This window comes from Cercospora kikuchii (assembly GCF_019650295.1).
Source record: "Cercospora kikuchii DNA, contig_00009, whole genome shotgun sequence".
Taxonomy (NCBI): Eukaryota; Fungi; Ascomycota; class Dothideomycetes; order Mycosphaerellales; family Mycosphaerellaceae; genus Cercospora; species Cercospora kikuchii.
Window position 1 is genome coordinate 667,047 of NW_025408590.1, and position 23,974 is coordinate 691,020.

Below are 23,974 nucleotides of genomic sequence, written 5' to 3' on the forward strand. Positions count from 1 at the left end.
ACACTCTCCAGCTCAGAACCTCGAACAATATCTCAAGCGATGTTCTCGTCTAAAAGCTATTCATGGAATAGTCCTGTCATCAATAGCATCAGCCTTGAAGTCTATAGCATACACAACTCTGGACTTCTTTTCGGTGCCGTCTCTAAGTGGCCGGACAGAATAGTTTTGTCCCGGATCCTCCATGTTCCATAATTAGGCACCCTTCATCCAAGTTTGTCAGTGGGCGGCTTACCGGTGTAGCGAGGGGCTCGGAGCTGCTGTATCCACGGTGGACAAAAGCCCAATCGGCATTGTTTTGGGCCACATCGTACTTTGGTCCGAAACAGCTCTTCTTGGCCTTCGAGTCCAATCGGCCGATGACCACTCCGATTCTCCGCCTGGATCACGCACCGCCGCGAACAGCATGTCTAGGCGATATGCTGTGAAAGGCCTTGCTGTCTACATATCGTTTCCTTCAGCTCTTTTGTGATATGTCTACAGCGTGGCCACAAACCATGGAAGACGAGCCTCCTAACACAAACTTCCCTTACACGCCATTATGCCCTGGTGATCACGACTGTATACGATTGCTGATAATTTTTCCCAAACCTGTGGAATATGTCGATAATACGAGCCCGATAAGATGCCCTCTGACGAATGTCCATATTTGCAAATGCCATCTGGCCCCGGGCATTCCAGAGGAAGCACTTCTGTCTCGAGCCCCGAGTGTCAACTTTCATGCGCAAGTCACAAATCGTCCGACTGAAATATGGAGAACGCCACACGCCTTGGGTCTGGTGAGAGATTCGAAAGCCGGCCGGATTCGAAAGAATACAAACGGCAAGCCGTGGCTCGTGGAAAAGCGAGAGCCCGCTGTAAAGGCAACACTCCCCCCTGCAGCGATTCTCGCAAATCTAGTAGGTCACCCGGAAGATCATGGTGGTGGAAGGACAATAGCTTGGAGCATAAGTGACGACGACGATTACGACGACGACGCAGCGGGGTTCTCGAAGCTAAGCAATCGAGTACGCCGCAGGCTCAAGAAATTTTTGTGCCGTTGGCTGGCAGCGAAGCGACGAGTTCAACCCCCAACACCGCTTCAAAGGCAGGCATGTGGACCGAAATTTTCCTGGGGAAACTATGTGGCACTCTCGTATGAGTGGGGAGACGGCCCTACGGAGCAGATCTTCATCGAGCACTGCTCTGCTGGAGGTCACCGAGACGGCGAGTTGCCATTCGTCATCCACAAAAACTTGCACGCAGCATTGCGTAGACTCCGTGTGATGCCTCAATTCGGCCATGGCTGCCGTTTCTGGGCTGACTCAATATGCATCACTCAGAACGATGCTGGAGAAAAGCATGCGCAGATGAAAATCATGAGCTCAATCTATCAACGAGCCGGCAACATCCTCGTTTGGCTTGGCGAAGGAGACACCAAGCTATACCAATCGCTCGATGTTGTGCAAGAGTGTGGGCGGATTTACCGGACGGAGTTTCAAGAGGCTTACGACGGTGGAGATCCAAATCCAGCTTTTCTGCACCAGCAAGGCCCAGCTGTGGACCCGAAGATTGCAATGGAGAGGATCATGTCGTTGGCACGCACCACGGATCGAGACATCATTCTCACTGACAAGGATACAACCCTGCTAAACGTTTTCTTTTCGCTCACATACTGGCGCCGACTTTGGATGATCCAAGAACTGGTGATGGGTAAGGCAGATATGGCTGTGGTTCTTGGCGAGCGGGTGACTGAATGGCGTTACATTCGTGATACCGCATTCGTGCTCGCCGTCGTTAAAGACATGTTCACTCATGAGAGCATCGCGGACTACCGAATGGACTTTGCTGTACGGAATACTATCGTGCACATTGCAAAATTCGCACAGCTGGAGATCGATACGCATCGGAGACGAATCCAGCCGACTCTTGATCTGAATGCCGTTATGCCATTCACCACACACCTACGCAGCGGCCCAAAAGCAGGCCCACAACGAGGCGATGTTCTTTGGCAGGTCTTTAGAGTAATATCGTACGCGAGATGTACCTATCCTGAAGATCGCGTTTTCGGCATCTTGGCTTTGCCGTGTCTGCCCAACCTTGGAACCGAACATGGTTCGAAAGAAGCCCTCGTACAAGTCTATGGCGATTTTGCAACTGCTTGCATGAACGTAGATCAAGATCCTTTGGGCTTTTTCTGCCTTATTGATGGCGTAGGAAACGAACCCCACAAAAATCGGAAAAGGAATGATGGCATGGAGGACATTGACCAAGAGAAGCTACCTTCGTGGATACCAAACCTATCGTCAGAGAGAGAGACTGGAATCATCGAGGGCACGTTTCGAGCAGGATACCCTCCGGACTACGAATGGAATCTTCTGGCAGAGGATGGATGGGAGGATGTAGATGCGCGACCTCAAATTACGTTGGGTGTAGATCGGACACTGCACATCAGTGGATTCGTTATAGACGCCGTGGATGGTCTGGGTGATATCACATGGTCAGGTACGGAGACAGACTCAGACTATGAGGATCCTGGGATCGTTCCCGACCTTATCCAGCCAACAAGGTCTCCTCCATGGTGTGCAGAACTCATCAGCCACCAAGCAGCGATCTTTGCCTGCCTCATTGCTGGAACGGACGAGAATGGGGCAAGGCTTTCCCGTGGACAAGAGAATGCTGACTTGCTCGATTCTTTCGTCGTCAATCGGGCATTCGCGGACCTATCATATTACTTTGTTGAGGCAAATTGGAACTTGAGAATAGGTGGCGTGCCTATAAAGGACTACTTCTTCAACCCAGAAGACACCGGCGCTGTGCCAGACATGATGAGCCGCGACACATCGGCCTTGAGACAAACCGTCACTACTCGTACGAAGAGAAAAAGGCTCATGCTTACAGAGCGGGGGTTCCTGGGTCTTGTACCGAACAGTGTTGCTGCTGGAGATGTCGTAATCATTCTGAAGGGTCATGGACGACCAGTGATCGCCACGGAAGTGCTGGAAGATGATGGATCTAAAACATATCGCCTGAAGGGTGAAGCTTATATTGCGGGAATGATGATGGGGGAGATGATGGAACTTGAGTATCGCAAAACGTGAGAAGAACTGGCATTTGTCTAGCGAGGACGTTTCGGTATGAAGTAGGCCGATGAGTGAGTGGAAGTCATTGGTACTGCAATGGTGCTCAATTGACCCTGAATTGTTACAATCGACTTTGACATCAAGCCAGTACTGCGCATCAATCTCTGCTCTGAGGCTCCCACCTGAGCATTTCCCAACCGAGCCCGTTTTCCATCATTTCTGGGCGCCATCTCCATACGCCAATAGACCGAAACCCAAGCTTTTTGTACACTTCAGAGCCTGCAGGGGTAGCACATAGCTCTATCGCTAGCCCTTCATTGGTCGCTTTCTGAAGACCTCTACTGATCAATGATTGAGCTATGCCTTGGTGCTGATAGTCGGGGTGCACTGCGATGTCCATGATGCCGTAAGTGTCACTTTCATTAGTCTTGTAATCTTCCACGTAAGACTTGGATGACGGGTCCGCGCAGGTGCGAGCCATACGGTAACATTCGTGGCTAAGCACATTGAATCGCAGAGGTCGACCATGAATTGGACAGTGTTGGAGTTCCGGATCTGAGAGGCGATACCTTGCGAACAGTCAGTACCGGCCGACCAGGGCTTGTTCTCTGCTAAACCTACCTTCGATATTGTGGAATACTGATCTTTTGCTCTTGACAGTCTCAGGGCCTTCGACGCCCTCTTCTGCAAAATCTTTGTACCAAATGCAAACTCCTATGATCTTTTCATCTTCTCCAGACCCTATTACTGCTACTTCAAAGCAGGAAGTAGCATCAGCAAAAGCATGACGAACGATACTTGCTTTGGTCGATAAATATCGCCGTGGATATTTCCGGCGATGAAGAAACATGTAGGCATCTTGCTCGTCGTCGATGTATGCAGCAGCGAGAATGCTCGCTATGGCATCTATCTCCGGGTCTTCTGCACGGCGGATATCAATCATTGAGATCATGGGAGAGAAGGTTCTTGCAGTCACTTTGAAGCTTGAAACTAATCCATACTTTTATACCCGGATGGATGTGATATATGGAGTCTGGCAAAGATGCTAGCCCAGCAGTCGGAATAACCGTTTCGTACCCAAATGCACCGTCGAACACTTTGCATCGTATCCTTCGATCTTCTGACTCAGAAGTATGCTGGCTACGACACTTGCCGTCTCAAACGGGATGTACAATGCGATCCGATGTATGTCCGACTGATGGTAGTCCGGTCTTCAAGCATGGAAGGCGGGTGAGTCTTACATGTGAGTCATGATACCTAAAATTGTTCTCTTCGTCCTTGCAGCTCCCATGCCCGGCGAAGGGTCTGGAAAAGACTGAGACACATGAAAACTCGCCAAGCCATCAGTGAAATACTCCTCCACTTCGCCTGGAGACCGCAAGGACATCCGAAAACCAGCCCGCAGCCCAACACACTGGATCGATGGCAACGGGTCTTGCCTGCGGCAACATTGCTTGGAGAGATTTTGTGATCAGGAGCAGTGTGATGGAGGCACATTGCGTATGCGCTCAGGGTGTCTGTCCACATCTTGCACTCCAGTGACGGGATGAATAATGTATAGTAGCAGCAAGGGTTCGAGGATTGTCGTCGCTGTCCTGAGAAACACGTAGACATCTTGCCTAGCATTAATAGATGTATTAGCGAGAGGAACCGGCTTTGAAATGTCCCATCTCTCCGCGTCGCGAATGTTGATCATTGGTACAACGCGAGAGGTCCTCAAGTCACTCACAGTCGGAACTGATGTACATTTCCGAATTGTGATCAAAGCAAACCCCAGGGATGCAGCAAATTTGCTGCGCCACAGAACGCTTTAGATTCGTGCCCAACATGATGTTGAGACATCATGGAATGCTTTCAATGTTGTTGTCGGGCACTCCACTTTCGATCGTTGTCGTTAAGAGGTCGCCTGTATTACGCAGGCCTTAATGCGCCCGAGCCTTCTCTCAGCTATCAAGCACGAGGCGCCCATAGTGGGAGCTGGGTCTGCCAACGCCACCTTTAGGCTCTTGTTGACTTATCGTGAGCCTTTTTTCAGGCTGCAAAACTGGCATCAAGTAATCTTTTCGCGGTGTTCACTCCGTTCTATCTGCCAACAGCCTTGCCAATCTCCTGATCACGGAAAAACATCATTCATCATTGATCCGGAAACACAGGCAACTCTCGCTTGCTTCCAATACTTCAGTCGAATGCAATTCATCCTCATTCTCCTCCGCAACAATCGTCAAATCATCTCTAGTGGCCGCACGTACATCGACGTCATCACTTTCACCTTGATCCTTCTTTCCCAATAGACCGCCCTTGGGAACGTACTGGTCGACAGAGAGTTTTGGTTTCCACCATCCTTTGGTGGCGATGAGATGTAATTGGTAAGCGAAGACGATATCTTGCTCCGTGCGAGATGAATAGTGATGCTCGGATGCCCTCTCGGCACCAATCTCAACACCAGCAGAAACCTCTGGAGTGATGGGTACACTGATTCCTACTTCACCTGACAGTGAACGATTTTGCTCTTGAGACCATTGTAGACCTTGAGCAATCTTCACTCCAGTGATCATATACACCGGCTGTCGTCCCAATAGGCCAGAATTCATTGCTGCTCTGACTGCTGGCTCCTGAGCACGAAAAGCGGCGTATTCGCTTCCAGGATGCTGTCGCAATGTGATTGTCTCGAGAGACGCTATAGTATAAGTTGCTCGAACATCTCGTCCTATTTTCGCGGACAACTTTGCGTTGGCGCCTTCTAGGAACTGGGCCCAGACACCACTGGAGAAACCACGTCTGGAAGAGTCACTCAATGCAGCCTCGAATTCGGTGTGTGTCACTGTTTCGAGCGTCTCCTTACACTCACTCAATGGCTTCAAAGGTCGGCATGGGTCGGCTACAATCGTGCCGATAGCCAAGGCGTCGCCAGGATGTGTGGTGAGGTTGGGTGCGAGAATGTAGGTCCTAGTCGCCATGGTCTGTGGAAGAGATAGCAACCACCCCCAGTGTCAGAAATGCTCTTTCGAAGTGGGTTGAGCTGCGGCTGAGGAGGCTGCATCGCACGTCACCCGAGTTGCATCTTCCACAGTAAAGACCAATAATCGTTCGCTACGGCAAGCTGCATCCTGCACAGCTTCCTCGTGAGCAGAAGCTTTGTTGATGAATACCCCGCACCACTGCATTGCGTGTTGCAGCTAGCGGTTCAAAGCAGTATATACTCAAATATCTTCTTCCTGTCAATGTAGGATCTGTTGCAAAAGCCAGCTGCGCTCAAATACCAGGATCTCTCATTTATCTTTCGAGCCATGTGTTCGATGCAGAACATCTTGTTCATGCCATGTCGTGTTCGCAGCTGCTCGAGTGTCGTGACTGTCCTCGGCATGTTGTTCGTTGATTCGAGCTCAATGACAGGGTCGCACATCTTCGCGGCGTCCAATACCAAAGCGCTGATCGCTGCTGCGACTGGCGCCGCGAATGAGGTTCCTTCAAGACACTCGATTGTCGCCTGGGACTCTTGAAATGCGCCAGGCATGTCAACTCCGAGAGTGCCAATAACGTCAGCCCCTCCAAAATTGGGTGGCGCGTTGAATCCGACAAACTCTCCTTCGTGTGTTGTGGCTCTGACGGCAGTGACAAATTCGTGGGTCGCGGGAAACATTTCCCCTTGGTCGCCGCCGGAATTGGATGCCGCGGCATAGAACAGGATAGCGTCCTTCCTTATGCTGATCGCATTGGAGATCGCTCTCGAAATAGCACGAGATTCTCTCTCTTGAGGCCAACCGAAAGACATGGACACGACGTTAGCTTCCATGTCATTCACTGCCCATTCCAAGGCCTACGTTATTTCGATCAGTTTGTATACGACTTTCTGCCGAGGATAGACAGACCTTGACGATATTCTCGTACGACTTGTCAAAATCTGCGTCGTTTTTTGCAACTCTGGCAACGCAGACATCAGCCGATGGAGCAACTGTCATGAGAGTCGCCAAAACATGGGTTCCATGTCCGTCTTCGTCCAAAGGAGTGGCAGAGGCGTCCACGAAATCCTTCCAGCGATTCTTCAGCCGGTTCTGGCGTGGTCGTGTCATGAAGAGATTTTCAGGGTCATAGCCAGTGTCCAGAATGGCAATCTTGGTGCGTATGGTGCCCGAGCTGCGATAGAAGGCGTGGATTTCCTTGTTGAGAAGAGACGACGCTAAACGGCTGAGCCATTGTTGCGAATGAGAACTGCTCGCGGTTCAGTTAGTACTAACGCGATACGGAACCACTGAACTTCTGACCTTGCTGCATTCTGATTCTCCGCTGGCCTTCGCTGTAAGAACAGCTGAGATGGTGGGACAGATTCCTCCTTCACCTGCCACGTTGCTCGACTTTTGTCGACTCCCACAAGTTTCCCTACCATTTCCAGTGGCGAGACAATATGCTTCCATAGTAGTGCCTTTCTCTCCAAAATGTCGGCTTCTTTTGTGTTGAATACATCACCTCTGAGGGAAGCTAGAACCGCTTCTCGAATCTTTTCCCGCACGTGTTCCGACTTGATTTGGAGCGACGGCCATGATGGCCTCTCCACGATGCCACGGCAAAAAAGCAATTCGTCATTGAATCTGGCCTGCCAACATAGATTATGATCTTCATCCATCGAATAGTCGTCATTGAAGATGTTTGTGAGGACCACTCCCAATGCAAGTATTCTAGGTGCCCAATGGACCGAGCCCTTGTGGAGAATGAACTCAAGCTCTGTCTCTTGTGGTGTTTGTGTTTGGGTTGTGTGCGCGACAGGCAGTTGGACGAAAGAGTACACCGGACTAATCATGCCCAAGTCTTCTTTCCTTCTTCTCTTGTTTTGAGACTCCTGAACGAAGTGTATAGAGTCCGCCGTCCAACGACCATTGATGAATTCGGTATCGTATAATTGCCAAAGTGTTCTGGCGATGCTGTGTGCAAGAAAGATCTTGCCGTCGTCAGAAAGACTGTACGACTGCAGTGCTCTGGAGAGCTGAATCTCAGGCCTGTTTAAGAGGATTTGCTCCGCTTCGATGACATCCTGTAGGTCATACAGGCCTTCCGCCGTGACACGAATCTGGTGGCGCACTGCACCACGGGGAAGTAAGAGAAGCTGGCAGAAATCGGAACCGTCGAGCAAGAGACGAGCATGGACGGGTACAGCAGCGTCTTCACATTGGACAGGTCGTTGTGATCCACTCGTAGGCTGCGGCCCAGGTCGTGCCCTCGCTCTTGGACGAGCTCTCTTGGCTGTGCAGAATCTCACGCAAGTCCAATGGCTCACATGTTCCTTCAAGTGACATTCAGCAAGCTGATACACGGTATCAACTGCGATGTCGTCGCTATCCAACAAGCTTTGGGGAGTCAGTCTGAGGTACAAGTTGTGCACACATTGCTGTCTTGGGAGACCGTGACCTTCGTCGCATCGACACTCGATGTACTTCACCAATGCAGCAGAGAGGTTGGCGTAGACACTTGCTGGGATCTCCTCTGGAGCAATCTGCTGTGGTGTGAATTTGTCAAGTGATTTTTGCCGACGGGGAAGCAGAGAATCAAGGTTCCTGCAGAGCGTTCTTCTTCCAACCTCGTCCCGAGCGATATGCTTGAGCGAGTACGCGACTTTGTTGAGATCTATTTTACCTTCGCAGAGTAGATAGAGTTTTGGAAAATCCCCTTTTGGATCGCAAGAGCGTCCTGACAGAGGAATGTAGGTTCTGTGAGGCCACTGCAACGTCAATTTTCTGCACGAGTATTATCGTAGAATATTTCACTTACACTGCACACCTTTTCGAGATCTCTCAAAACCTTCAGCACATGCTTCGATGACGGCGATGACTATCCAGGGGTCGGACGGTCCAATACTTCAACGATGCTGAAGAGCCGGGTGGCGATATCTATCAATTTTGGAGACTCGGCCGCGTTGCAAGCTTTGTGGGCGAGATCCCTGGCCGCAGTGCTGAGTGCCCGCGTAGCATCGCACGCGAACTCGAGCGCGACGGTGTCCATGGGGAATACATGTGTGTAGCAATATTGTCAGTCGTCCAAGGGGAGCTTGTTGCGGCTGACTTGGAACCACTGTCCACATGACGTGATCCGTGCCCCATTTAGACTAGACTTTCGGCGTTCAGCCTTTCGATCCTTCCCCACCACATTCACTCCACGTCTCATAAGCACCATTTTGATCTTAATCTATACTGTCCAGTATGAAACCGCAGCTAGCAGAAAAGCTAGAGCTCTGCCAGATATCGATCACATACCTGCACACAACCAAGCTTTGAGTGCCGCCACGGACTTCTGCCCTCACCGAGGCTTGTCCGCCTGGGCGATGGAACAGAATCACGGAGCATCAGATGCGTTACAGGTAGCTGCGCGGCAATGTCTGCGAGCTATCGAAGCTATTCAGGACGACCCACTACTCGCACAGCAGCAATGGGCGCGCCACCGTCTCATCGATTTTAATCTGTGGGCCGATGGGATTGGCATCTTTGCCAGCCGCAGAAACGCTCTCCAGCATCGCCTGCGCTACCATCAGGACGCTGCACAAATGCTGCTCTCCGTGCTTGAGAGTCTCACCGGAGTCTTTGAGCGTCTTCTGACGCTAGCAAATCTGCGAATCGACAACTCTCCTGACACCAGCGACTCCACATCTGCCCTCGATGGCACTGGCTCGCCGTTGTCGCTATCTCCTTGGTCATCGGATGCAGAGGCGGATGATTCTGACGAAAGTACTGACGATTGGCCCGCCGTTGAGGGCTTACATGCTCTCAATGAGTGTTGCCAGGATGCTGAGAACCTTTTGCGCCGGCTCATCGATTTTGCGAATCTGGTCAGAAGCGCAGGCGTATCGTCCCGAATCATGAAAGCAGATTTGACCTTCGATCTGCGCTTTCATCAGGATCTTGAGGAGTATCTGGCTTTCGTGCTTAGGCTTCAGAACTTCCAGACGTCTGGCAGCAACACTGAGGGCTTCCTGAGGACGAATGCTGCCCTTGCTATCACTTCTGTGAAAACAAGCGACATCAGACCAGATCAAAGTGTCCTGATACTTGCCAATTTGCGGCGTCGACATCGCTTTACATATGCTTGGAAGAGAGCCGACATGCTGGCAGCTCCCAATCGTGGCAACCCAATCCCTTTGATTGCACAAAGAGTAACTGCTCAGAAACCTACCCGCCCAAAGGAGGAGCTGGCAGAGATGCCTTCTACGAGCAAATCTCTTCCAATGCCTTTGGATGTAGTCAAGGGTATTCCCAGTCAACCTTCCGCTTCAGCAATAGCGACTTTGAACTTGGATTCACTGGAGACTTTGACGAATAGCCAAGAGCACACGGGGCTTTACGCCCCAAGTGTATCACAGTTCTCCGTCTCTCAGGACAAGCTAGTCTATCCTAAACCACCAAAGATAAGTGAAGAGCATGCCTTCAAGTGTCCTTGTTGCTGTCAGGTTCTGCCTAAAAGAATGGGCGCTAATGATAGAAATTGGAGGTACGTAAGGACGGTCTAGCGAAGCTTTGTTTGAGTTGATTGAGCCCCCAGGAAGCATCTGGCTCAAGATGTGTATCCCTACAATTGTCCCATTGTCAGCTGTACGGCAGACACGACATTCTTTGTCAAGAAGAAAGACTGGCAGAGACATCTCGAGACCCACCACCGAACACTTTCTTACTGGAGATGTCCGTTCTGCAGCGATGAGTCCCACCACGTTACCACCACGAGTCTACAAAAGCATCTTCAGGCTCTGCATACCGATCTCTTCGACAACAATAGAATTGATGTTCTGCTCGAGGTCTCACAACGGACAGATGTTGACCTCCCCGTCCAATGCGCCGTCTGCAACATTAGTCGAGGACCTCCCTCAGAAACCAGTGCCTACATGAATCATCTAGCTGAACATTTGCATGAGTTTTCACTGCTTTCTCTGCCCTGGAACGATATGATGCCCGCTCGAGATGTGGAGCCAGAACTAGCTCCGGCGGCGGCTATGAGTCGTTAGCTTAGCGATGAGCGCTATCACGTTACGACCCAAGAGATTGTAGCAGCCGGCGAAGTGCAAGTCTTTGACGATCCTATATCTGACATCCCGAGGTATCTGACAATTCCTATCGAGGAGTATTTCGATCCAGCAGACCGAACCGAAGATCAAGAATCCATAGCAGAGGAAGACGCCAAAATGCGAGCAGATCAACTTCAAGAAATCGCAGCTTGGCTATCGCCGCCGGATATGGAAATGGCGTATACCAACGCGATCGTGCTGCACGAGTCACCTACTGGGCAATGGTTTCTTAAATCGGATCGATACCTGGATTGGAAACTTGGAGTGACACACCACTTGTGGTTGAATGGCAAGGCTGGATGTGGCAAGACCACCTTGTGTTCGCTCGCTATCCGAGATATCAGAGCGTACTGTCAAGATCGTCCTGGTAACGGTTATGCTTTCTTCTATATCAGTTTCTCCAACGATGCCACTTTCGGTAAAATAAGTCTGCTTCGCTCTTTGATCGTGCAGCTAGGTGGGACGGGAAGAGCCTTATCGGTGCTCCTACAGCTTTACGACAACCCTAGACGAAGCCCTCCAGGAGAAGCAGAGCTCGAGTATATTCTAAGTGGTTGTTTCGAAGCATACGATCAGATATACCTCTGCATTGATGCTCTGGATGAATGTCCAGAAGACTCTAATCTACTGCACAATATGATAGAATACCTCCAGAGACTGTCGCAGACAAGGGAGAACGTGAAATTTCTACTTACAAGTCGCGACCTGCCGCATATCCGGAGCGCGATGAATCGACTTGGGGTAGAGTCGGTAAACATTTCGACACAGGCTACTGACGAAGACATTCGTCAGTACGTTATCACGATGCTTTCGCAGGATCCAATACTATCACGTTTAGATGAAGAGACAAAAGCACCGATTGAACAGACGATTTACCAAAAGGCAGATGGAATGTAAGCAGATCTCGCCCCGGTCGCTACCACTTTGACTGACGTCTGGTTGTTCCATAGGTTTCGATGGGCGCACTGCCAGTTGGGCGAACTCAAGAAACTGAAATCGCTAAAGCCTAGTCATGTCAGAAAAGCACTTTATTATCTTCCAGCTACTCTCGATGAGACGTCCGAGCGAATGCTGAGTGCAATTCCTGAATACGCCGCCAGTGACGCATTGGCGATGCTTCGATGGCTCGCGTACGCTCAAACTCCCGTACACCTTCCGGAGCTTGCAGAGGTTGTTATAGTCGATTTTGCGACAGACCCAGGACTAGTACTGACGGACCAACGTCCAGGGTTGGAAGACGCGCTAGAGATACTGTCGGGACTGGTTGTCGTAGAATGTGCCGCTTCGAAACCCAAAGGCGGCGGCAATGCACTGACTGAGATGAGCGTCAAGTTCGAAGACGGAAAATACATCCATGCCGATGATGTCCAGTCAAGTACAATATATGCTTCCGATTTATCGATCCACACGGATTCGACTTACAAAGGTGACATCGTCCGACTGGCACACTACTCTGTGTTAGAATTCTTGGAGTCGGAGCGCTTGCTCGCTGGAGATGGGCGAGCCTTTCACCTTGACACTGCTGGAGAACACAGAATCATCGCTCAGAGCTGTATAATCTACCTTATGCACTACAGTGAGAGCAGCGCGAAAACGGCTACATCAGAAGATCTTGTCCACTTTCCACTACTCGAGTATTCAGCACGATATTGGTCCTACCATGCATCTCGTGCGCAGCCCGGCCAGCCTATTGGCGAGATGAGATTACTTACCTCACCGGCAATGAGGGACTGGCTCCTCGTTTTTCAACCGGACGCACCGTGGAGAGATTATGTTGAACCTCTTGAAAGTATTGGGTCAGGTCTCTATTACGCAAGCTTTCTAGGCCTCCTCGCAGTAGTAGGAGATCTTCTGGCGCACGGTGCAGACGTCAATGCTCGAGGAGGGCATTATGACAATGCCCTCCAAGCAGCATCTGCCAATGGCCACGTGGAAATAGTGGATGTGCTATTACATCATGGAGCAGATGTGAACGCTGAAGGTGGATATCACGACAACGCCCTCCAAGCAGCAGCTGCCAATGGCCACGCCTATGTGGTCGAGGCGTTGTTGCGTTGTGGAGCGGATGCCAACGGCAATGAAGGTCTTCATAGCACTGCGCTGAAAGTAGCAGCCGGTAATGGCTACCACGCCATTGTTCAGATGTTGTTGAAGCGAGGAGCGAATGCCAATGCTTATTCCGAGGGAACCGATACTACCCCACTGCACGCCGCATCACGGAGCGGACAGGAGCAAGTAGTGCGTCTTCTTCTCGACGCTGGAGCTGACCTCAATTTCAGCGGAAGAATTGGCATGGATGAGCGCTTACAGACCCCGCTACAACTGGCAGCATTGGAAGGCCAAGAGAAGATAGTGCAGCTGCTGTTGGAAGCCGGAGCGGATGTGTACGCTCGGCGAGGAACTTCTGACACCGCGCTACATTTAGCCATGGCCGCAGGGCATGAGACCATTGTGCAGATGTTGAAGACTGCGGGAGCAGGAGCGTAATATCTTTCGACAACCAGCATGCCATCATCTCCTACCTGGTATGGAAAACAGTACCTGCGCCGTAGCAGTCTGGCATCAGTATTCTGACAACAATCAACTACGTTGGAAAACACAAACTGTTTGCCAATGCACGCACGGCAGATACCATATCCTCATACACCCACCACAAGAATGACTCTTTGTAGTGGTGTCAAGAAGTACACGGAATTCGTAAAGGGACCGCTTTGGTGGCGACAGCGGGCAGACACTTTTGGAATCGAGATCATGCTTTGCTACGAGCTGGCGCCGGAGAGTAGGTGCTTTCGTTGGGAGCTCGATCACCTCCAAATGTATTCATGTCAGCTTTGCACGAGGTGACAGTATTGTGCCACTCGCTCCCCGAAGGTGCGTGGTTCAGCTCTGTGTTCCAGGTGCAAGAGAATGATCCACTTCTGAGGGTTTGCGAAGACTGCAAGGAGTGCTCAGACTTCGAATGATTGTGAACATAAGTTGTATCTAGACGTTGAAGTGTAGATATTGCAAGTGAGCTCGGGAACCTCTCCTGGCGAGACTAGGAGGGCACAGGCAAACCCTTCGCGCGAAGTGACCTACTTGTCAAGCTGTATGAGCACTCGTTGCAGACTATGTGCTAGATGATCGTCGTAACACGACACTGAAACGATCCGAATACATCCAATCGTGCATGCAGCACAGGAAAGGTGCATACATCCTGTCTGCGCAACGTGTCACCCGTTGCACTCTTTGGAGCCCTCGCCTCGTTCTTCAGCACAATGCCTGCGAGTCCTCATCTGAGTCATTTGAACTGATACAGCTGACGCCGTACAAATGGCGGCTCCCGCTCATGCAGACGTTCCGCTCGTGGTCCTCGTCCGCCAGCCAGTTTCGTCCAAGCGTACCTCAGCCAGCCCATTGCCGCGCTGGTGTCTTTTTGCATGCATTGGCGCAAAGACAAAAATCCACCTTGACCTGGTGAAAGTTTACAAAATGAAGCAAGTGAAGACGAAAGGTCCTAATATGCGGCGTTGTTCTACGGCAGCCCCGATCTCCGCCTCGTGAAAAGCCACGTAGCGGCTTGCAGCTTCACGCTGGTATGTGGAAGCCATCGCGCTTGCTTCCGTATTGGGCAAGTTCGGCAGGGACACGATAGCTCATTAGGCCATGGCACGCCGCAAACCAGAGACCGGCCTCACGCCCGCCCGGTAAAGAGTTGGAATGTGGAATGGCAATGAATGCAGCTCAAGCCTACGGCAGGTTGGTGCCATTATTTGGCAGCGTCTAATCTGTTGGATTATCCACCGTTCGAAGCCACAATCAATAATAGCAGGGGAGCCTTGCCCGCCGGATCAAGAAATCTTCCCAAAACGCGTTGCCCATTGAGTCGAAGACGTGGAGATGACTGGGCTTGCTGGAAGTCTTGACCGAACATTCTAGGTCCCGCCACGTGAGAACGCCTCTTCCCAAATCCAACTAGCTGGCTTACAAGCGCTTCCGAAAGCTCTCGTGCGCCACACATAGCACAGTATCCGAGAATGGAAATCGGATCATGCGTGTATTATATTATATGCATGGAACTAAGTCCCTTGGACGGATACCGGAAGCCACTTTCCACGTGGTACTCCATCAATGGAATGGGTACAGAGGCTTGCATACTGTCTATGCACTATGCAAGCCCTTCCCGTTGAAACCAGGAAGCGAATTGTTGAAGAAGCTAGAAAGGTACAACGCATATGTGGCAAGCTCTAGCCGGGGATGGCGTGGTCGTTCAGCCAGCCACGATTTTCTTGTCGGGTCCGAAAACGTTGGATCGGGACCCGGGACCCTTGTTGCTGGGAGCATCGCTTGATCTTGCTCATCTGCTCAGCGCCAGCGGAGTTCACCGTTGAGCCACGTGGTATGCGTTCACCTTAGCCGCAAGAACGCTTCCTTCTGAGCGACAGGAATCACCATCTCCAGTACGAGGGTTTTTGCAATGATTGATCATTATAGTCTAAGTCTAATCGTTGAAATCTGTCGCCATTCGACCATCATGATCCCCATCAAACGTACTCCTTCGCAATTCTTACCAACATCTTCATATTGTTCTGATCCTGGTAAGTGAACCGCGTGAAAGTCTGCTTGTGCAAACACACAACATTCGACTTGCGTACATGCCACGTAATTCCCTCTTTCTCATGCTTGCCAGTCTCCGGAGGCTCCGTCATGTATCCATCGAATCGCGGATAGATCTCCAAACTGGCGTCGTGTTCTTTCGAGCGAGCGAGCCAGCCATTGAACCAGAAAGGCATACCCTCGTCGTCGAAGTGAAGGAGTTGTGACGAGCAGACTGTATCCTCACCTTGTTCCTTGGGTTTCTTCTTCTTTTTCTTGGGGGCTTTATCATTTGGTGGCTCTTGGCCGCTGCCTACAGGTTTTGGTTCTTCGTCCTCGTCGTCGTCGTCTTCTTCCACGGGAGCTTTCTCGCCCTCAGCGGGTTCGAGTGGACCGGGTGTTCCCATGGTCCCAGCAACGCTGTCGTGAAAGCTGTAACCCAGGTCGCCGGCCATTTCCCAGCTTAGCCAGAAGGTCTCTTTATCTCCGTATACCATTTCGTAAACGCCCTTCTTCCCGATCTTTTTGTCTCCATCTCGATCCGGTCCATTCATTCGCGTAGTGAGCAGGAGAGCGACGAAATGCTTCCATTTATCGATTACAACGACTCCGGAATCTTGCATATGCCCGCTCTCACCAGTCCACATTCTGTTCTTTTTGATATTCGCGGAATGAGGTCTCGGCAGAATCGATTTGATCCAATCCCGACGATTCTCAGGCATAAGATTGCGGTCTTTGAAGAACAAAGCTCCGGTTTCGACATACCCGGGGCTGTGGAAAAGCAGGTCAGGAGTTTGAAGGAAGAGAGCGTCAGCATCGATAAAGATCACTTCTCGGAAGGAAGACATCAGAATGGCGAAAGGTTTTGCTGCCCAGCCTGGTGAATGTTAGAGACTCCCGCGATTTTGGTGGAGTTGGAGAGAAAGAAAGAAAGAAAGAAAGAAAGAAAGAAAGAACAGGACTGCGTACCTCTCAACGTCCACCCCTCGTCTCTAATCATCTGTGCGATATTCCGTGTCGTGACACCCTCAATCTCCTCTAATTTATCCCTATTCTCTTCCCGGATATCCTGGTCTCCCAAGTACAATACTTCCACAGGAAGCATACATCCCAGCTCGCGAATGCCTCTGATCGAAGTCATGATATACCGCACCTGCTTATCCCCGCCCGTGAAAACAATACCTTTACCACCCTGGTAAAAGCTGGTATGCAGTGACATATGATCACTGTAATACGGCATCGTCCAGGGAAACAGCAACTCGGCCAGCGAAGTAAAATACGCGCGAAAGGTGTCGTACACATGAATTGCATCCTTCCGAGAAGCTCGTGACAGCGTTTTGGATTTGCTGAGACGATTGATCACATCCTGGGATTGGACGGCCGAAGTTCCATCTTCGTGTAAATGTAAGTCTTCCCATGCTTCGAAGGCTTCTTTGAACATTCGGACGCGGATCGTCAGTGCGTGAAGGAGTGTTGGTCCGCCAACTTCTGGGAGAGGAGAGAGTAAATCTTCCATGAAATCATCGCTGGGGAGCAAAGCTTCCAGGTCGCGAACTTTGTCTGCGATGTCTTCTCCGGAGCGTTCTTTTGTTTTCTTCAATGGTTGTTGTTCCTGCCGTGGAGGGGGACCACCTCTTCGTTGTCCAGGGTATTGCGGTCGGCCTCGGAACATTCGCGGTTGTTCTTCCAACTCAGGCTCATTGTGTTTTGCGTCAAGTCTCGCCGGTCCGTCTGACAACTCATACTCGCTGCGCCTTGCATCGAGCGTAGATGACCCGTCTGGCGATTCATATTCCTCGTTCCTCGCACCTGCTATTGACGATCCATCTGCAGCATCTGCAAATTCGTCAGGAACGCTTGATGAGCCCTTCCCATATTTGCTGACGACCTCTGTGTCTTTAATTCCTGGTCCAGCCAGTGATTGCACAATGGCGCGTGCCGTAGACGGGAAAAAGACAAGACAGATGCATATGGAAACGCCAAATATGAAGACCAAACGCTGCAGCAGAATTCGACGCTTCCGTCTTGAGAAACAGACGACCGTCGACATCTTCGAGATGACTCGCAAGCTGTATCCGATTGGAAAAGAAAATTGTCGAATGGCCAAAACACGCGAAACAGAAATAATGCCCAGCCAATGATGCGTGCCCCTCACGCCCAAGTGTCATCAGAGACGCGTTTGTGAGTTCTCGAGGAAGACGCGTAGCAGAGGAGGGGAAAAGGAAACAGCCGCTCCAAATCGTTGCTTCCTTCTCACTCTGCGACCCAAACAAAAAAAAACCTCACCTCATCAGAACCAAAGCAACCCAGCTCCAGCTCCAGCTCCAGCTCATCCAGCTCCGCCCGGCCCTGCATATCCCCAACTGGCCCATGCTCCTGCTTCCACAGTAGCAGTAGTCCCCAAACCCAAACGCCTCAACCGCAGCGCATCTGATACTTGGCAATCGAAAGCGAGATCACAAAAGAAGTGGCTGGCTACCGCCAAGAAACACCTGCATGTCTCGGCCCTTCCAAAAATCGTCAAAGTGATAAGCGAGGACGAGAAAAGGTTTTGTGGCGTTCCACAAGTGGAAATCCAAATCTGCTACAAAGAGAAGTGACCCAGAAAACTCTATTTCCTAAAAGAGTTGGAGGACCAGCAGATTCGATGTGCAAAGGGAGAGCTGATCTCGCCCGTTGTGCGTCTCAACGGTGCCCTTCGGTTTGAGTTTTTGTGACGATGGCGTTTTCGCCGACGTTGCAGAAAGGGCGACAAGAACGGTTGACGGTTGATGGTGCGCATCGTGTCTCGGCTCAGTCATCAGCGTTTCCGGGTCTCTTCAGGCCCCCGGATTTTTGTAATGTTTTGGAGGACCCATGGTTTCCTTTTCGAAGGCCGATGGTGACCGTTTGATGGTTCCCTGTTTGCTCAGGTTCAAGTTTCGACTTCACTTGATCAATCAGCGTGTTTCCTCTGTATAGACCCATCACGTTCGTACTATCTCTGTCGCATTCCGTACATTATTGAATCACCAGAAAGAACAGTGCAAATGGCCATGATACAGTGCAACAGCAGTGATGGAAAGTAAAAAAAGTCCTTTAGATTCGATACAGAAGCAATGGATGACATTGCTATATATGATGAATCTACATTTTCAAGAAAATACCAAAAAAGCTTCCCATTGTCCCATCCATTCTAAGATTATTTCTTCGTCGAATCGTTACTGTCTGATCTCGGTCGTTGCGAGAATCAGTGCAGAAGCCGTCACGCTTGCTAGCAGCAGAATAGAAAAAGACCAAATTCCTCCCCATCTTTCATTCTTTCCAAAACGATTGCAGCCATGCAAATGATAATGACAGAACAATGCGGTCATGATTTCCTCATGCTTCGAGGATCAGTGACTGTAAAAATGACAATACGAGATCACTGGTCCTCTGGCAAGTATGGAATGCCTTCAGTGATGTTGGCCACACGGATATTCCAGTCGTGGATCTGGGAGATAGCGGGCATGGCAGCACCACGAGCGTTGAGCGTTCGCTTGCGACCACGGGGCGTGCGAGGGTCGACGTAGCTACTCGTGCATCCGTTGTAAGTGATACAGACGGGCGAGCCGTAGAAGCGGGCATAGAAGCCTCCAGCGCAGAACTCGTTCACACCGCATTGGACACTAGATGTGCAGCGGCGGATGGGGTCGGACGCTCGAGGGTTGGGGTCGCAGACTCGATTTCCACCAGAGCCGGATTCAAAATCGCAGTAGCACTCGCTCGAGCAGCCTCCGGCGCCCGGCACGTTAGTCTCTTCCCGAACGGATGGATTACAGAATGGGCTAGAAATTTTCGTCAGCACGCAATTCATTACAGCGCAAACAGGCAGGTCTTACGTGGCGGATGGGCCGACAGTTGTAGTGGTGGTGGTGGTGGTGGTAGTGGTGGTTGTTGCTGTTGTTGTCGTCGTGGTAGTGGTGTCGGCGGTGGTGGTAGTTGTCGTTGTTGTCTCGTCTGCGGTAGTGGTAGTGGTAGTGGTGGTGGTGGTCTCGTCAGCGGTGGTGGTAGTAGTGGTAGTCTCATCCGCCGTCGTAGTAGTAGTAGTCTCAGCCGTAGTGGTGGTGGTGGTGGTGGTTGTAGTCTCATCGGCGGTAGTTGTAGTGGTAGTGGTAGTCTCATCCGCCGTCGTGGTGGTGGTAGTCTCAGCCGCCGTAGTGGTGGTGGTAGTCTCAGCCGTGGTGGTGGTGGTGGTGGTCGTAGTAGTGGTAGGGCTGCATACTGGTGGGGGATTTTGTGGTGGAGTACAGTCGCCGATAAAGTTGCCAGTGGACACATCAGTGCCTGTGCTGTCGGTGACGATAAATTCGCTGCGGGCCTGGGTGCCACCATTGGACCACAAGTAGGTGAACGCGAGGGCCTGGCCTTGTACGAGTGTACCTGCTTCATAAGACAGCTTTTGGTTCGGCAGCACAAATTGGCGATTCGCGCGAATATCTGCGTTCGCCTCGGTTGGGTTGGCCGCACTGCCGCCAAACCAAGCGCGTTCGAAATTGTCCACATTGGCTGCAGTGACGGAGAATGTGTAGAAACCCGAGTTGGGTGCTACGAAGTAGCCTCGTACGAGGATGGACTGGTTTGGAACATTGATTGAGGTAGGTCCTTGTTGCCTCGACAATGTCACGACACCTTCAGTAGTGGGATCGGTGTTACCTGGCCAGCCTACGTTGAGCCAGTTCAGGTCAGTCAAGCCTGATCCACCTGGAATTGAGCTTGATGCTTTGCAGAGGGCAATGTCGGCATTGTAGTTGCTTGGATTGGAGTCGACGAAGTCGTTTTGTTCAAGAACGACATAATTCGCGCCACCACCATTAGCGGAATACAGGATTTCCCTGGTTGGGTCAGAGACACAGGTTGGAAGACCGGCCACAGTAGTCGTAGTAGTAGTTGTCGTTGTCGTCTCATCGGCGGTAGTGGTGGTTGTCGTTGTGGTCTCGTCGGCGGTAGTAGTAGTTGTTGTTGTAGTCTCGTCCGCCGTCGTCGTAGTAGTAGTCGTTGTCGTCTCATCGGCGGTAGTAGTGGTTGTCGTTGTCGTCTCGTCGGCGGTAGTAGTAGTCGTTGTAGTCTCGTCGGCGGTAGTAGTGGTTGTGGTTGTCGTCTCATCGGCGGTAGTAGTGGTTGTCGTTGTCGTCTCATCGGCGGTAGTAGTAGTTGTTGTTGTAGTCTCGTCCGCCGTCGTCGTAGTAGTAGTCGTTGTCGTCTCATCGGCGGTAGTAGTGGTTGTCGTTGTAGTCTCATCGGCGGTAGTAGTAGTTGTTGTTGTAGTCTCGTCGGCGGTAGTAGTAGTAGTAGTCGTTGTCTCATCCGCAGTCGTAGTAGTAGTAGTAGTAGTGGTCTCGTCGGCAGTAGTTGTGGTGGTAGTAGTCGTAGTAGTTGTGGACGTGTCTGGGTTGCAATCTCCAATGAAGCGTCCCGAGGAGACATCGCCAGCTGAAGCACCCACAATTCCAAGGAAACTCTGCGCCTGGCTGCCACCATTGGACCAGAGATATGCGATCTCGAGGAGTTGATTCCCGATCAGAGGCTTTGTGATGGTATCAACCGTCGTGCTTCCCGGGCTGTCGAACGTAATCTTCAGGTCTGCATTTGCCTCTGTTGGGTTGGCCGTGTTGATAGGACCGATCCACAACCGCGCAAAGTTATCGTCCTTGTTGGCAGCAAGTGTGAAGGTATAGGTATCAGTGACGGGTGGTATGAAGTAACCTCGGACGTACACGGACTTTGTGCTGAGGTCGATCTGGTTGATGGGCGGGTTGGATTGAAGATTCACGATGCCGTTGCTTCCAAGAGGCCAGTTGGCGCTGATCCATGCCAGATTATTCAGTCCCACGCCGCTCTGGATGACAGTCTGCGCGAGCGCGGTATCGGCAGAGTAAGACTCCCGGCTTGGAGACTGGTCGCTGAATACAGTCTGATCGAGAATCTGGAAGTTGGCTCCGACGGGAGTGTACGACATGGGAACGACTGGAATGCCGAGAGTGACACAAGTTGGTCCGGCACCGGCGGTGGTCGTGGTAGTAGTAGTAGTAGTCTCGTCCGCGGTGGTCGTGGTGGTAGTAGTAGTCTCGTCTGCGGTAGTAGTGGTGGTAGTAGTAGTCTCGTCCGCGGTCGTGGTGGTGGTGGTAGTCTCGTCTGCGGTCGTGGTGGTAGTAGTAGTCTCGTCTGCAGTCGTGGTGGTGGTGGTAGTCTCGTCCGCAGTCGTGGTAGTAGTTGTTGTCTCGTCTGCAGTTGTAGTTGTAGTGGTAGTAGTCTCGTCCGCAGTCGTGGTAGTAGTTGTTGTCTCGTCTGCAGTAGTAGTGGTAGTAGTAGTCTCGTCTGCAGTAGTAGTGGTGGTAGTAGTAGTCTCGTCTGCGGTTGTAGTGGTGGTAGTAGTAGTCTCGTCCGCGGTCGTGGTGGTAGTAGTAGTCTCGTCCGCGGTCGTGGTGGTAGTAGTGGCCTCGTCTGCAGTCGTAGTGGTAGTAGTAGTAGTGTCCGCGGGAGTGGTGGTGGTAGTGGTTGTGGTGGCCACAGGAGTCGTTGTGGTAGTTGTGGTGGTCACAGGAGGCGTTGTGGTGGTAGTGGTAGCCGCCGAGGTAGTTGTGGTGGTTGTTGTGGTTCCAAGGGGAGGGTAGGGATTAGGCTCCTCGGTGCATCTCCTGTACTGGAAGCACTGCTCAAAGTCGTAGTAGATGCGGTTGGCGGTGGCGACCTCACGGAAACCCATCTGGTTCACACGTCGCGAGAACAGCAGACAACGGTTGTTCTGCGAATTGTAGGCGAACGACACACAGTTCCTGCTCGGATAACATGCGTAGTAGCAGTCCCGGAAATCATTCGAGTCCGATCGGAAGGTTGAGAATGCTTCGAAACCAGGCGTATTTCCTCTGACACCGCACACGGCGTTGCGTGGAGGATTATTCCTTCGAAGTGGGCAACCAGGAGCATCTGCTCTGACCTTGAGAGTAGTATCCCTGGTCACGAGCTCCGAGAATTCCAGGTCAGCGTCTTGGACGGGGCTGCCCAGTGCGAGTGGGAGGGCAAGAAGCCCTGCCAGCACAGATCCGAACTTCATGATGGCGTTCGGGTGGTCTTCCCTGTCGACGGTTGGGCGGGCGAGGGAGTGGGTGGGTGAAGAAAGGAAAAGCGATACGTAGGGCAGATGAATCTTAAGTACTGGATCGTGCCATATCGAGCATCACGACATGGCGGTATCATGCCAATGTGCTGTGCTCCCGGCGGCCTACCCGAGTCTACTGGAGGCTGATCAGTGCTGCGAGGGCTGAGCACGGCACAGATGGCTTCCCAATGCTCGACGATAGTCTCGACCAAGCGCCACACGTGCCGCATCGCTTGTGCGTCGTCCACAGAGGGACGGAGCCCGTCGAATCAGTCGGTCCGTGGCGCTGTGACTTGTGCTCGGCATGATAATTCGAGAGCTTCATGCTTGACTCGGCTACCGGAGTCGCGGCAGTCATTGAGATCGTCCAGCGACTGTATCCGGCCTAGTCTGGCGTCACGCATCTTCAGCAGATATGCCTGCTTGGGGATGGCGGCGGGCACTCGCTGCAGGCGGCGAGTCTCGAGCCCAAAGAGGTCGGGCAGGTCGTGGTACGGGACCGGCGCAGTCGACGGTGGCATGCACGTGTTGTTGCTGCCGTGGTTCCGCAGCAGCTGGGAGCAGGGCAGAGCTTCTTCGTTTGCACGTGGGCGACTTGTCCGGGCAGCGATGGCGGATGCGTGGCGTGGTCGGTGGAAAATGCGTTGGCAACGGTAGGCAGGCCGCAGCAGAGGCGCGCAGAGAGAGTCGCGCCTGCTTAGCGCCCGCATGTGCAGCGATCCGATTTCCTCTTTCGGCGGCGCGACAAGTAGGCAGGCTCGATACAGCGAGATGAGTCTTCTGCACTGCTCTCGGCGCGTTGAGCGATCTGCACACGGGCGCTGCTGCTGGGGATGCTGATCTTGCCACGCCCGCCGCGATGCTGATGAAGATGGATGCTCCTCGGCGTCGTGACTCCCGGCGACGGTGGGAGCTCTTGCGCGACTGCTCCATGCTGCTCTCGGCGGCGCCATGGCGCGCTGGAGCCATGAGGAGGAAGGCCGGCCTGGTTTGCTGCCACGAGGACCGGTTTGCTTGCCACGAGGCATGCTTTCGGGGCTGCCGTAGTCGTGACGCCTTCGCCTTCACCTGCGCGCGCACGACGCGCCAGGAGACAGGGCTGAGGAGAGGGGCGGAAGCGAGATCGAGCACGTCCGCCACTGCCTGTCGCCAGTACGGATATGGAAAGGTTCGCGCTGATGAAGG

General features: G+C 52.0%; 6 protein-coding genes across 8 annotated transcripts; 2 read left to right on the top strand and 4 right to left on the bottom strand.

The window, feature by feature from the left end:
• Positions 1-494: 494 nt before the first annotated feature.
• Positions 495-3,077, top strand: CKM354_001237300 (uncharacterized protein; the record flags this gene model as incomplete). Its single annotated transcript, XM_044807893.1, has 1 exon — positions 495-3,077. The coding sequence occupies one exon, from the start codon at positions 495-497 to the stop codon at positions 3,075-3,077; it is 2,583 nt and encodes an 860-aa protein (XP_044663828.1).
• A 2,108-nt stretch (positions 3,078-5,185) lies between these two features.
• Positions 5,186-6,016, bottom strand: CKM354_001237400 (uncharacterized protein; the record flags this gene model as incomplete). Its single annotated transcript, XM_044807894.1, has 1 exon — positions 5,186-6,016. The coding sequence occupies one exon, from the start codon at positions 6,014-6,016 to the stop codon at positions 5,186-5,188; it is 831 nt and encodes a 276-aa protein (XP_044663829.1).
• A 227-nt stretch (positions 6,017-6,243) lies between these two features.
• CKM354_001237500 (uncharacterized protein) lies at positions 6,244-7,854 on the bottom strand (the record flags this gene model as incomplete). Its single annotated transcript, XM_044807895.1, has 3 exons — positions 6,244-6,876; positions 6,929-7,268; positions 7,322-7,854. The coding sequence occupies 3 exons, from the start codon at positions 7,852-7,854 to the stop codon at positions 6,244-6,246; spliced, it is 1,506 nt and encodes a 501-aa protein (XP_044663830.1).
• Positions 7,855-9,369: 1,515 nt separating this feature from the next.
• Positions 9,370-13,584, top strand: CKM354_001237600 (uncharacterized protein; the record flags this gene model as incomplete). Its single annotated transcript, XM_044807896.1, has 4 exons — positions 9,370-10,529; positions 10,581-11,032; positions 11,084-11,990; positions 12,048-13,584. 4 exons carry the CDS (start codon positions 9,370-9,372, stop codon positions 13,582-13,584), a joined length of 4,056 nt encoding a protein of 1,351 aa, XP_044663831.1.
• A 2,036-nt stretch (positions 13,585-15,620) lies between these two features.
• CKM354_001237700 (uncharacterized protein) lies at positions 15,621-17,722 on the bottom strand (the record flags this gene model as incomplete). The annotated part of the gene is made up of 2 exons (XM_044807897.1): positions 15,621-16,549; positions 16,642-17,722. 2 exons carry the CDS (start codon positions 17,720-17,722, stop codon positions 15,621-15,623), a joined length of 2,010 nt encoding a protein of 669 aa, XP_044663832.1.
• A 1,353-nt stretch (positions 17,723-19,075) lies between these two features.
• Positions 19,076-22,887, bottom strand: CKM354_001237800 (uncharacterized protein; the record flags this gene model as incomplete). 3 transcript variants are annotated; one of them, XM_044807899.1, is made up of 3 exons in its annotated part: positions 19,076-19,478; positions 19,968-22,766; positions 22,823-22,887. In XM_044807899.1, the coding sequence occupies 3 exons, from the start codon at positions 22,885-22,887 to the stop codon at positions 19,076-19,078; spliced, it is 3,267 nt and encodes a 1,088-aa protein (XP_044663834.1). The 3 variants fall into 3 exon arrangements, with proteins under 3 accessions (XP_044663834.1, XP_044663833.1, XP_044663835.1); XM_044807898.1 differs by having other exon boundaries at positions 19,533-22,766; XM_044807900.1 differs by lacking the exon at positions 22,823-22,887 and having other exon boundaries at positions 19,968-22,744.
• Positions 22,888-23,974: the final 1,087 nt, after the last annotated feature.